Source organism: Anolis carolinensis, chromosome 2, assembly GCF_035594765.1.
Source record: "Anolis carolinensis isolate JA03-04 chromosome 2, rAnoCar3.1.pri, whole genome shotgun sequence".
Lineage (NCBI taxonomy): Eukaryota > Metazoa > Chordata > Lepidosauria > Squamata > Dactyloidae > Anolis > Anolis carolinensis.
This window is the reverse complement of record NC_085842.1, coordinates 247,385,068-247,399,104: the sequence shown is the minus strand read 5'-3', so window position 1 is coordinate 247,399,104 and position 14,037 is coordinate 247,385,068. Positions and strand designations below refer to the sequence as shown.

Sequence of the window (14,037 nt, the reverse complement as noted above, 5' to 3'; positions counted from 1 at the left end):
ATGCACATCCTGATAATATCTAGACAACCAATGTGTGCTGCAGCCTTGCAATAGTAGCATAAGGTTACTGTGAGTTTTTCAGGCTGCATGGCCATGTTCCAGTAGCATTCTTTCCTGACGTTTCACCTGCATCTGTGGCAAGCAACCTCCAAGGTTTGTTCAGAGGTCTGTTGAAAATGAGGCAAGTGGAGTGTATATATATCTGAGGACTGTCCAGGGTGGGGGAAGAACCCTATGTCTGTTTGAAGCAAGTGTAAATGTTGCAATTGGCAAGCTTGATTAGCATTGAGTAGCCTTGTAGTTGCAAAGTCAATCAGTGTTGTTGTCTGGAGGCATCCTTTGTTTAGAAGTGTTAACTGGCACTAGATTGTTTGCTGTCATGAATTCTCCTGTTTCTGAGTGGTGTTCTTTATTTACTGTTTTGATTCTGGTGTTTTTGATTACTGGTAACCAGATTTTGTTCAATTTCATGGTTTCCTCCTTTCTGTTGAAATTGTCCACATGCTTGTGGCTTCTCTGTGAAGTCTGATATGATGGTTGTCAGAGTGATCCAGCATTTCTGTGTTCTCAGATAATATTCTGTGTCCAGGTTGGTTAATTAAGTGCTCTGCTATAGCTGACTTCTCTGGTTGAATTAGTCAGCAGTGCCTTTCATGTTCCTTGATTGGTGTTTGGGCAATGCTGCGTTTGGTGGTCCATATGTAGACTTGTCCACAGCTGCATGATATATGGTAGATTCCTGCAGAGGTGAGAGGATCCCTCTTATCCTTTGCTGAATGTAGCATTTGTTGAATTTTCTTGGTCGGTATGTATATTGTAAGTTGTATTTCTTGATCACTGACCATTCGTCAGTGATTTATTTTATTTTATTCATTTTGGCTCCGTTGATAGAGCATATTGTAACTGGATTTTAATTTTTGTGATTGTTTTGAATTGTATGTTCTTGTTTTATGTTTGTTTTTACTATGTTTAATTTGTTGTATGGTTTATTTTTGGCAATTGAATGTTTTGCCATGTTGGAAACCACCCTGAATCCTCTCAAGGAGATAGGGCAGTATATAAATAAAGTTTTATTATTTATCAGTATTATTATTCCCTTGATGTATGGTAAGAACATTTTTCCTCTAGGTGGATCTTTGTCTTTATTGTCATGTCTCATCCTTGGTCTTGCAGCTCTTCTGATGTCTGTTGTAGGGCGCTCCCACACAGCCATATAACCCAGAATATCAAGACAGAAAATCCCACAATATCTGCTTTGAACTGGATTATCTGAGTCCACACTGTCATATATTCCAGTTCAAAGCAGAAAATGTGGGATTTTATTCAGCTGTATGGAAGGGGCCTTAGAGTACCCATTGACCTGTAGAGCCCAATGCAGGTGGTTCAGCTCACTTTGAAGGAGGTGGGGATCACAGATTCTGTTTGCACAGTCTGTTAAGGCTTTTGCAAAAGAAGCACAATAAAAGCCCTGGTAGACCTTTTATAATAACTCGTTAAATTAAATAATTAGAAAATAATATTTTTTGCCATTTCCTTTGACTTTCTCTTTCAGGAAGCATCCTCTCTAAAGTCATGGCCATGGATCTTGAGAAAATTACGGAAGAACAAGAAGAAGTGCTTTCCAGTTTGGAACAGAAATTCCCAGAGCTGTTACCTCGAGAGGATATTATCACTGTGCTGCAGGGGGCTCAGCTTCAAGCAGATGGTACAGCATTGTCATTCTTTCCTTTCTCCCTTTTGATCTATTTTTTTTTCCAGGTAATTACTTTTAGAGTGAATGGAATATAACATCTTACCAAAATGCTAATTTTCATCACAGCATGTATTGATAATTTAGAGAAAGAATGAATTGGATAAATAGGTTCTTTTGTGAAAAAGTCTGTGTTACTTCTGGAAATAAAATGAACATGGGACATTTCCTATTTTCCCCCCCAGAAATATCACCATATGTATTTTGGGCCTGTAACACTTAATAAAACTAGCGGTTACTGGTGCGTTGCTCTTGAGGTTGGCCCTTGGGACCTACTGCAGCAACATTCAGTGCTCCCAAATTTACTTTTTTTTTCACTTCACTTTACTTTATTTCTTAATTAGTCGCTCTCCACCAGAGTGCTCTGAGTGACTTACAATTTAAAATATCATTCCACAATATAAAAACATTCAACATAAAAACATTCAATAGTGACTATTTGGCAAATTAGATCTAAATTACTTAAATGCACAACCAAACAGCCAAGTCTTGAGCGCTTTTACAAAAGGTCATAACTCCAACATTACTCTAACATATGGAGGCAATGAGTTCCACAGAATTGGAGCATAGGCCGAAAAGGCTCTACGCCTTGTAGCTTCCAGGCGTACCTCCCTAGGGCCTGATACGTATAGGAGATTTTCCTGGGAGGGTCAAGGTGACCACTGATGAAAAAAAGGAATGAGGCGGTCCCTAAGATATAATGGTCCTTGGCCATTTCGAGCTTTAAATGTCAGGATCAGTATCTTGTAAGAGATCCGATGTTCTATTGGTAGCCAATGCAGTTGTTTCAGAATCGGTGTAATATGGGATCTTATAGATGATCCCGCTAGCAGCCTGGCTGCCGCATTTTGGACCATTCGGATCTTCTGGGTCTTTGTCTTCGGAAGGCCGGCATATAAGGCGTTACAATAATCCAATCTAGAGGTGACTGTTGTATGGATTACCATTGCCAATCCTTCTGTCGAAAGGTAGGATGCCAATTTCCTTGCCTGGTGAAGATTAAAAAAGGCCTGCTTACTTATGGCAGTGATCTGGGCCTCCATTGTCAACGATGAGTCCAACACAACCCCAAGGCTTTTAACAGTAGCAGACGGAACCAGAACTTCCCCATCAAAATTAGGCAGTGACTGGATTAACTCTGGTGAATGGCCGGGCCAGAGTATCTTAGTTTTTGCGGGATTCACTTTTAGTCTTACTCGCTCACAGCCAACTCATCACTGTTTCCAAACACAGCTTAAAGTTCTCAGGAATCATGGTTGTCCCAGGCTTGAGACGCAAGAGTAGCTGGGTATCATCTGCATACTGGTAGCACTCTATGCCAAAGCTCCGCACTAGTCCAGCAAGTGGTCGGACGTAGATGTTAAATAACAGGGGCGAACGGATAGCACCCTGGGGAACTCCACAGCAAAGGCAGGAGCTCTCAGAGCTTTGGCGTAACCACTCCATCCTCTGTCTCCGGTTGTGATGCCTCATGGGCCTTGTAGTCCTGTTCCTAGTACTATCGTGGCAGATGAAGTTGAAAACATGGGGTTTTCGCCGGTTCAACAAGAGCCGGAGTCCCTTCACCTGCCGGATGTTGATGTTTGCCCTCAAGAATTCAGTAAAACATGCCTTGGACAGTACTCCCCTCCGTTTCCCAGGAAGGAATCTTACTCTAGAGACAGAGGAGTAAGAGAAGCAAATCGGAGAAGTTTACGGATCGCTGCCAAACAACAGGCAGATTAGGCCTGCTTCCCTTGGGAAATTCTAAGGAGTCATGCATCTGGACAGAGTTGGGTTTCGCTTCTCGTTCTCTAGGGAAAGAGATTGTTGGCGGGAAAACGAGACCCAATATAGGTGTTTGGCGCGGGAGATTCTTTGCGGAGTCAATTGATCAGCTTCAGGAGAGAGATCGTGTGTGGACTTCGTAACCCCAGTTCCTTGCTTCCCAGATCAAGCTTTCAAGCCTTTGCCTTGCCTTGCTGTTTATCCACGGACCCTGCTCCATGCTTCACGTTTTGCCTTGTTTCTAGTCACGGACCTAGCCAAGAACCAAGTTTATTTCCAGCCTTGTTGTCAAGCTTCATTGGACTCTAAGACTCTGACATTTCCCCACACTATTGCTTGGCAAAAGTGTGTGTTTCGGTCAAGTGGATTAAAACTTTGAACTCTAATATCATTTATTGGACAATACATTTTTGGACTATATTTGACCTCATTTGAAAGGTCTGCTTCTGAACTATATTCTTCACTTGTTTTTATTGATTTTATATACTTCCTTAATAAAGATATTAGATAGAGATTGGCCTCCGTGTACGGTTATTGGTGCCCAGCAGCCAGGGGTCTGACACCGGTCCCGGAGAAACAAATTGAACCATTTAAGAGCTAAACCTCGTACACCAGACATAGCCAATCGATGGATCAGCAAGTCATGGTCCACGGTGTGGAATGCAGCTGTAAGGTCCAAGAGTACCAGTAGCACTGATCCGCCCCGGTCTAACTGACAACGAATTTCATCAGTAATAGCTACCAAGACAGTCTCTGTCCCATGACCTGAATGAAAGCCTGATTGAAAGGGGTCTAAGCCCGCAGTCTCATTTAAGAATTTCTGTAGCTGTCCTGCCACTGTCCATTCAATCACCTTGCTCAAAAACCCAAATTAAACTCAAAGTAGTCAAAACGTATCTTATTTTCTAATCATCTTTTAGTGGGAGCAGAGGCTTGGTCTCAAATAAATAAATAGGAAGGCCTCCATGCTTCTAAATGCTTCCAGAAAAAGGAGACAGAAGACTGTAAAATCGCTTTGAAACCTGCACCCATGATGTTGCCTCCACCATACCCATCTTTTGTTTAGTTTTGGAAACAGTTCAGCAAAAGTGAAACATGTCAGTTCATGTTTCTGCAATGAAGGTCAACTTCTTTTTTCTGCATGACACCACTATCAGTTATTTAGTGACTTCAGCACTAGCTTTTACATCCAGCTGATTTGCTAACTTCATGACCTTTCATGCTACATAATTATAGTACCATGATTCCACTTCAACTGTCTTGGCAACATCCTATGAAATTCTAGTGCTTGGGAATTTAGGATGGGGAATTTACGATTCTTAGCCAGGCATGGGCAAACCTTTTTGCCTTGGGGCCGAATTGTGGGCCTGGCCAAAAGGAAGGAGAGCTGTTCACATGCTGAGCAGAAGGGACCCGTGAGGGGCAGGGTCCAGGAGAGGGCAGGGCCAGGAGGGGAAAGTGCAGGGCCTGAGTCATCTTCAGGTTGACCTCCCAGCATGAGGACAGGGCTGCTTGTCCCATCCTTATGCCAGGAGGAGGCTTAGACAGGTGGTAGCTGAGAGTGCTCCAGAGGGCTCTCAGCCACCATGTGCCTTCCTTGAGCTGTCCTCCCAGCATAAGGACGGAGTCACTCACATTGTCCTTATGCTGGGGGGAGAGTGAGGCATGTGGTGGCTAAGAGCACTCCAGAGGGCTTCAGCTACTGTGTGCCTTCCTCCCCAATCTTTTTGGTTTAAGGTTGCAGTGGGCCACCGTATCCTTATGCCAAGAGGACAGGGAAAATGAGGAGGTCCTGAGGTAAGCATCCAGGGGGCTCCATCTGGACCCGGGCCTTAGTTTGCCCATGCCTGGTCTACTAGCTCACCCAACACCAGGATTCCATAGGGCGTTACCATGCCAATTAAAGTGGAAATGTAAGGGGTGATTTGGGCGTCCCCCAGACACTTATACATACCGGGCGTGCCAAGCCGCTTTGAGACCACTCGGAGACCAAAATCGGCTTAACCGCAAGCTTAACCACAACTGATTATTGCTAAACATAGGACACATGCCATCTGTCACAAGACAGCACTTTGAAAATTATATCTTTATTTTAGGTAAGAGACTGATCTTCTGGGTTCAAGCAGACAGGCATTCTAAAATGGAGTCACTTTGGTTCAGTGACCCCTTCATTCCCCTGTTTTTTCTTGTAACCAAGAAAGACAATTTCTTGGTTGCACAGGCCACTCCACATATCCAATCACAGTGGGGTGGTTTCCCGATCTAAAGTGTTTAGTTGCATGTACATGACGTGCTGAACTTCCCTGTGCTGACTGAAAGTAGCAGTGATCAGTCTCGTCATCATGTTTCTCAAGCATGACATAATGCAGGGCAAAAGAAATAAAGCAAGAATCATGATTTGCAACATGACAAATAATATTTTGATGAGGTTTCTCAGCCACCCAAGATTCGGAAGTCAATCTACAAGCCAATCAGAACAACCTGTTCCAAATCTTTCTCCCTCAATTAGATAAATATTATCAGGATCATAGCCACATTTTTCATCATAAGCTCTTTTAGGCCTGTTCCACCGGTCTGTTGCTTCCAATGCCTGCAGGGGCTGCTCTCGCAGGTGTATTTCAATACTAGTGGGGCTAAGGTACCAATGGTGCATGTACCTATCCACAAGGGGGGCAAGACTTTACCTCCCCAATTCCCACATATCCAGAAATACCCCGGAGGCAATCCTCCCATGACATGGTTATCAAGCAAAATACCGGGCCTTGGCCTACCAGGAATTTGGTATTCCATTGGGAAGTTTCCTCGTGTCCGGACCAGATCTTGTCGTGGTGGAGGCACAGCTCCCGCCACAGGTGGCTGAGTTGCTGCTCGAGGCAGCTCCAACCCGGGCTTAACCACATATCTTTACGTGCCGGACGGGAAGGTGGTTTCTTATCATCACCCTCTGGCGAGGAAGCTTGTCTTCTCAGTCTTTGTGGCTGCGGCTGCTCAACTCTAAAGTGTATGTTGTCATAGTATACAGGGAGAGAGAGATTACAATGGGGGTAATCTCCTACCTCTATGAGGGTGGCTTGGGGAAAGTTCTTATGAACTATATCTGAGATGCCATCTCTGGATCGTGTTAAACAAGCTGATGCGGTTGGTGCAGAGTCATCGAGGGCCAATATAAATTGAGCCGAATCAGTCAACCCCTCTCGGTCGGCATATGTCCAAGGGGTGAACAATTTCCATCCACTCAGGTCCAATAGTGGTCCTGCTTTCATGACCCATCTCTCATATTGAGAACAAGGGCCATGGGCACAAACCCAGCAGTCTTTTACTTTTGTTTCTTTTACTATATCTTTACTTAGTTGGTGGGACGTGTTCCTGTCCCAACCCATCTGTGCCTGCACCAACGGCATCATGATCAACATTAAAAAGCACAATTGTGTCCTCATCTTTACACTTGTGTTTGTCCTCAACATTACAACATTTTAGCCAACACAGAAACAGAATACAACCCACACAGGAACCCACAATTCCCCACACCCAAAACCCAGTGTCCATTCGGTCTTTTGGGACACTCTCGGAAGTGTACCCTCCTTCCTTCTTCAAGGCGGTTCTAGGTAACCTGACCTCTGGGGCTAGCTCTCGGTAGCTTCGGACCCCTCCTCTTCAGGGCAGCTCTAGGTAGCTTGACCCTTAGGGCGTATGAGTGTGAGTTTGAGTGAATTGTCCTTATGCAGGTTTACCCTCCAGAAGTCAGGGTCTTTGGTGGTGTAGTCCTTCCTGATGCAAGTGTAGCGTACCCACGGCTTTACATCTCTCAACTTCACAGTAGTAGGAGTTATTTGGACCACCTCCAGTGGTCGAACACCTCTGGTGGTCCCTTCCACCTTGGGCCGAGGGTATCACACTTCCAATCTTTCAGCCAACCCTGATCTCCTGGTAAGAAAAATATAACACAGTAACGGGAAAGGGATAACGCAGCATTCCACTATATTTATACAGTTTGTTTAACACCATACCCAAAGTTTGAACCTCTTTTATTAGTTCTTGTTTTCCCAATTCATGTATGTTTCCTTGAAGAGATTTAATTTTCAGAGGGGGTCTTCCATATAGCAACTCATAAGATGACAAACCCAAGTTCATAAGGTGATTTCCAGCAATGCCATCTGTGACATCTGAACCCATGATGTTCCTTGACATCCTTGACATCATTTCAAAGCCCCTTTTTCATTCTTTCTATCTTTTCTCAAAAATTGGGGTCGGTAAGCACAATGCAACTTCCGAGCGGTTTCTAACTATTGAGCTAGGCACCCAAGGACCTGGTGAACAAAGGCTAGGCCTCTGCCACCTGGTGAACGAATGGCTAAGCCATTGTCACCCCAATGTGTAAAGGCATCCCGTACCTAGGGATTGCATCCCTTAACATGGCACACCTGACCCTTCACAACCCTTTCAGAGGTGGTAGGATTTGCTTCCACCCACCCTGAATATGTGCATACCATCACCAACTAATAGCCTTGGCATCCTGGGGACCCTTGGCATTTCAGCAAAATCAACTACCGAGGACTTGAAGGGGTGTCATCCATAAGTACTGCACTACAGGTGGGAGCGACAGTCCCATCCTAGGATTATTTTTAGCACAATTTTCACATCCTGGGGCAGCAGCTCCGGCCAAGGCATGCAAGCCATCCACCCAGAGCTACCTCTCCAGGAGTGAAGCTATTCCAGTTGCACCTAAATGGGTTTGTCTATGAACTTCTTTCACCAATTCCCATCCCAAAGCTTTCGGGACGAAGACTTTTCCATAGGGTAATATGAGAATGTTACCCTTCCACTTAGCCCCTTCTGCTAGGGCCCACTCCTTCTCTTGTGCAGAGTAAGTTATGGACTCTACTGTGGGTGTAGCATCTAACTGTAAAACTGATTCTTCCGATGTGCTTTCATCTGCTGCTTTCCTAGCCTGTTGATCTGCCAGGTGATTTTCCTGTGTTACCTGATCCTCACCAAATTGATGTCCCTTGCAATGCATGACTGCTACCTCTTTTGGTTCCCAAACTGCATCTAAAAGTTGCAAAATCTCTGTTGCATTCTTGATCTGCTGTCCCGCAGAGGTCAGCAGACCTCTTTCCTTATAAATGGCACCGTGGGCATGCAAAGTGGTGAAGGCATATTTTGAGTCAGTATAAATATTGACTCTTTTTCCTTTAGCCAATTGGAGGGCCCTTGTCAGAGCAATCAACTCGGCCCGTTGTGCAGAAGTCCCCGGAGGCAACCCCTTTGCCTCTAGGGTCTCCCCATTGCTATTCACCACTGCATACCCCGCTTCCCTTTCGGAACCAACCACACGACTTGACCCATCGGTGAAAAGCATCCATTCCAGAGCCAGAAGTGGCAGATCTTTGAGATCTGGCCTGTTTGAATACACTTCATCCATCACTTCTAGACAATCATGCTGCATCAATTCTCCTTCTCCCACTGGCAACAAGGTAGCTGGGTTCAAAGTGGCACACACGGACAATTTGACCTGTGGATTGTCCACCAACATGCTCTCATACTTAAGCATTCGGCTATTGGTGAGCCAATGGTGTCCCTTATGTTCCATTAAAGTCACTACCGCATGGGGACACTTTAAAATCACAGGCTGCCCTAAGGTCAGCTTGTTTGCCTCTTCCACAAGAACTGCAGCAGCCGCTACAGCTCTCATGCATGAGGGCCAATTGCTTAGACAGATAAGCCACTGGCCGGGGCCAATCGCCCACTAGCTGAGTCAACACTCCTACAGCCACTCCTTTCTGTTCTCCTACATCCAAATAGAAGGTCTTATCTAAATCAGGCAACCCCAACGCTGGGGCGGACATCAGAGCTTTGTTCAATTGCTCAAATGCATCCTGCTGCTCTGTTTCCCACACCAAGGGGTCTCCTGACTTCCCTCTGGCAGCCTCATGGAGGGGTTTGGCGTATAGTCCGAAGTTCCGAATCCATATACGACAAAACCCTGCCTCTCCCAGGAATTCTCTAACCTGTTTCCGAGTCCGGGGGGTAGGGATGGAGCAAATGGCTTCTTTGCATTCCACCTCTAGCCTCCGGAGACCTTTAGCCAAATGAAAATCCAAATATTTCACTTCTTGCTGAACTAATTGAGCCTTTTTCTTCGAAACCTTGTAACCTTTATCTACAAAAACTGCAACAAGACTGCCACAAGTATTACAACAAACCTAGACAATACAAGACTGAACTGTCCTATTGTTCATATCCATCTTCTCCTCTCACCGAAGCCAGCCCATATATGTCCAGAGCAGGATCAACCAATCCAACTGCAACCGGACCCCAACTGGGCTGGTCTCCCTGGAACACAGCAACCAAATCATTGCCTCTACGAGACGCTCTCGCCTCCTCCTGTTTCATTTGCATAGCCTCCCGAGACAGGTAAACCTGATTTGCGATTTCCATTATCCTTTTCAATGTCAAGTGGGCCAATCCCACCTCCTTCTGCAACTTTCTCCGTATGTCTGGCCAATACTGGCTGATGAAAACACTGTTCAATACTATTCTTCCATCGGCATGATCATTGTGATCCTTCATATCATAAGGAGAAGAATTCTCAAATGCTCCTCTAAGCCTCTCTAGAAATGCCACCGGACTTTCATCCTGCTCCTGTTTCATTAAGTAAATTTTCATTTTCCTTACATTGGGAACTCTTGGAGTCCCTTTCTTTAAAGCACCAACAATTAACTTCTGGTACAATTTCAAAGAATCCCTACCATTTGCTGTATTTGGATCCCATTGAGGGTCTACTCTCACTGGGAACACTCTCTCTTGGTACACATCAACAGCATCCAAACTACGTGCACGTCCTGTTACTAGGGCTTGCCTCCCTCCGGACCTGGTTGGATCTCCCTTTCAGGTCTTCCCTAGAGCTCTGTTTCCCTTTGGGTTTCTCTCGTTTTCCCAAGGGCTTCTAACGGGACCCAGAACTATTTCTACAATGTAAAACTTCCCTCCCCGCAAGGCTTAACAACAAGCAGTTCGAGAGGTATACTTGCCTAATTTTCGTTCCGTCCCGCGGCGGCCGCCTTTCCACGAGTGATGGTTGTCTCCCAACGTGTTGTTTTGGAGGAGAGCTCACCTTCCCTCGCCTCGGGTGCCACGAAGGGAACCGCTGGTCTTTTACCTCGAGAGGCCGTGCACGTCTCAGCGCGGACCGTACGCGGCACCCCGGAAGGGGAAGCGGACACGCCTTGCTCCCAAGAGCAACTCCGAGTGGGCTACAACGGAACCTTGGCAAACTACTACAATTTTAAGTTTAAAATTTAAAATGTAAACTACTACAAATCCCAAAATTCCGGAAATCCCGGACGAGCCCCCAGAAATGTAAGGGGTGATTTGGGCGTCCCCCAGACACTTATACATACCGGGCGTGCCAAGCCGCTTTGAGACCACACGGAGACCAAAGAGTTGAGGACAAAACACCTTTTATTAGGAAGCTTCCGACAGACAAAGCAACACAGGCCGTGATGCTGGCAAAAATTGTCTGCCTCGAGCCCATCGGCTCAGGGTCTTTTATACACATTTCTAGTTCCCCATTCTGGACTGGGCTTTACTGGAAAAACCACAAGCACATCCTGAGTTGTAAACAACTTCGGGATATTGCCCAACATGAACTGTAGAATGTTTCAACAGGTGCAGCAAAAAGTACATGTATTGCATATATTTCTCAAAATCGGCTTAACCGCAAGCTTAACCACAACTGATTATTGCTAAACATAGGACACATGCCATCTGTCACAAGACAGCACGTTGAAAATTATATCTTTATTTTAGGTAAGAGACTGATCTTCTGGGTTCAAGCAGACAGGCATTCTAAAATGGAGTCACTTTGGTTCAGTGACCCCTTCAGAATCATAGTACTATAACTGTGGTATGTAAAAGTGATCCCAAAGCATCAATCTGTTATTTTTATACATTAAAAGGCTATTACATAAAGTAGATGATAACACACCTAGAGAAGTAGAAAAAAATCTAATTGTCATAGTGGCTCATTTGTCCTGAATTCAATTTAGTTTGAATACTTAACAGAAAAGCTCAAGCTCCACAATCTAGCTGTCTCTGCAGATTGGTGACAAATCTGCGGCTGGCCTACATCACTTAAAAATGAAGATTTATATTGCCATAATTCTTTCATAAAAATGTGTTAATAAAATAGATCTGTACAAAGAAAACTAGATGTGAGGGGAAAGGCTCAGCTCAAGACATTTTACTGGTTAAGGTAAGAACAAGATCTCCCACCACCCTTTGAGAAGCTCACTTGGAAAGGCTTTTAATCTCCCTCCAAGAGTAACTATAAACAGCTTGCTTGTGGGCCATGGGCCAGTTGATTTTCTTATGGGATGGTGGGAGGGATACAGAATGGAGAAAACTTGTAATGTTTGGTTTGATTAGTGTGACAAAGAAACAGCCAAATACCGAGACATCTGGTGTTCCTCCTAGAGCCAATATTATATATTATATTGCTGTCTGCCAAACCGAAGCATGTGTCAGCAATTTCCCTGTCTGTCCCACAGGGCTAAGGATTGAGGAGGCTATGCTCAAGGATCTCAAAGAGGTGTCAGACGGAGAGATAAAAGTAGCCGTTAGTACTGTGTATATGAATCTAGAGGTAAGGAGAAAGAAAACTGGGAGGGGAACTTAATTTTAAAGTCAAGTTTTTTCATGTTATTATTCATTCAGCATATTTTTTTCTCTTGACTAAGCACTTGTAGCTTAATTTGTTTAGATACTATTTTATAGCTACCACATCTTACAGCTGAAAACTGGGGCACATATAGCAAACAAGAGGACAACAGTTATACATTATGAAGAACATACGAGTTAGAAGATGCTGCAGCTGTTTGTTTTTGTTGGAGTCTGGAAAGGCCAAGATTTATCCCTTTTCTGTCCTCCTGAATTATTTGAGTACATATTACTTTTGCTCTTTGGAATTATCTGAAGTCAGAGAAACTGGGACAATTTAAATGCAGTTGGACAAATGGGATGACAGAGGATTAATACGAGGTGTTCTTTCCAAATTGAGACAGCTGGAGAGTATCATATTTCATGATGACTCTCTGATGGGTTTTATGCATGGAGGTTGAGCTCCATTTCCCATGACTTTGGTTTTGTTTCCTGTATCTGCTCTCCCTCCATAGACTGGAAGAATAATAGGGACCTGGGGACCTAGTGATATTCCTTTGAGAGGAGACAGAGCAGGGAAATTCGGGAACAACTGGAAACTTTTGTTAATGTTGTTCAAAGTCACATTAACATGAATAGGCTCTGTGCATCATTTAGCTGTCACAGAGCTGATTTGCCTACCCTTCAGGATTAAGTATTCAAATAGATGTGCCCATAGTTGGGAAGTGGTGGGGATGGAGTGCGTGCATTTTAAATAGATAGCTCTAGTTCAAACCCTGCCAGTTAAAGCTTTTTAGGCAGAAGGGACTCAGGAAAAAAAACTATTTTTCCATCTCCTGGTTAAAAAGTTTCATGATTTTCACATAATATTTGTCATCCTTATATGTTTTATATAGTTCGCCCAGTGCTTTCACTTCCTGGATGTTATCAGGAGTAGAACACTACATCAGGTCAGATAGTTCAGACATAACCAGCTATTTTCCTTTATCTGAACACACTGGGATAGACATCTTCAAAAACTTCCCAATAGTCCTCATGGGATCCCTGAGGATCATAGTATTGTTTGTGACCAGCTTGACACACAGCTACAGACATCCTTCATGAACTCTTAGGAATACTTACAAGATTCTTGAAGATGGTATTATTGCGTGCGTCCTGCTAAAAGACAATATTTTGGCACATCTCTGCCTTTTTCCTCACTCTGCACTAACACAGAAATTGTCATGGAGTGGGCTGGTGTACTGAAAATGTGATTTAGCAGTGACTGATTTCTGCGTGGTTAGAATTCTTACTTCTGTGGTGACCAGAAAGGTGTAAGTTGGCCTTTTTTGGCTTATGCCATTGTAACTCACTAACAGCATGACAGCTTGTAATTCTATATTCCTGAAACTACACCTACACATATTGTTTTGTTGTCTTTCAAATCCAGAAGCATGGACATGTAGGGGTGATTCCAGACAGGGAAGAAAGCCCATGCTTTTGGTGCGCTCCTGGAACCTTTCGGGAGAACTTGCAGACACCCTAATCCCCTCCCCAAAACCCCTTTAAAACCCATGTAAAAAAGAAAATAATTTACAGGGCCAGTATTTCCTTGCTGCTGACTCTCTCCTGGCCCTTAGGAATGATGAGCCAGGAGAAGGGGGAGGAGGAAAATGGCTCTGTGCTTTCCAGGGAGGTGTGGAACAAACCAGCTATCAAATTAATTTGCTATAAAGCAGGGTTTTCCTGATTTGTGGCAAAAGCATTCTATTTTGTGTGCTTCATTGTTTGGATGCCCCCTGCAAATATCTGGGTGGGTGCGCATTTTGTGCCCTGTCTGGATGGGCCCTAGGAGAACTTACTGTCCAAAATACATGAATTGA

The 14,037-nt window shown here is 44.3% G+C and overlaps 1 protein-coding gene across 11 annotated transcripts in view; it reads left to right on the top strand.

Annotated features, from left to right (window-relative positions):
- Positions 1-14,037, top strand: part of prune2 (prune homolog 2 with BCH domain) — a 134,472-nt gene that overhangs the window by 35,585 nt on the left and 84,850 nt on the right. For all 11 annotated transcript variants that reach the window (XR_001729883.2, XR_001729882.2, XM_016991009.2 and 8 more), the window contains exons 5-6: positions 1,553-1,705; positions 12,067-12,161. Coding sequence is in view for 9 of the 11 variants with exons in the window: in XM_016991009.2 (XP_016846498.2) it covers positions 1,553-1,705; positions 12,067-12,161 (248 nt within the window). In the remaining 2 variants the exon portion in view is untranslated. The remainder of the gene's footprint in view (positions 1-1,552; positions 1,706-12,066; positions 12,162-14,037) is intronic.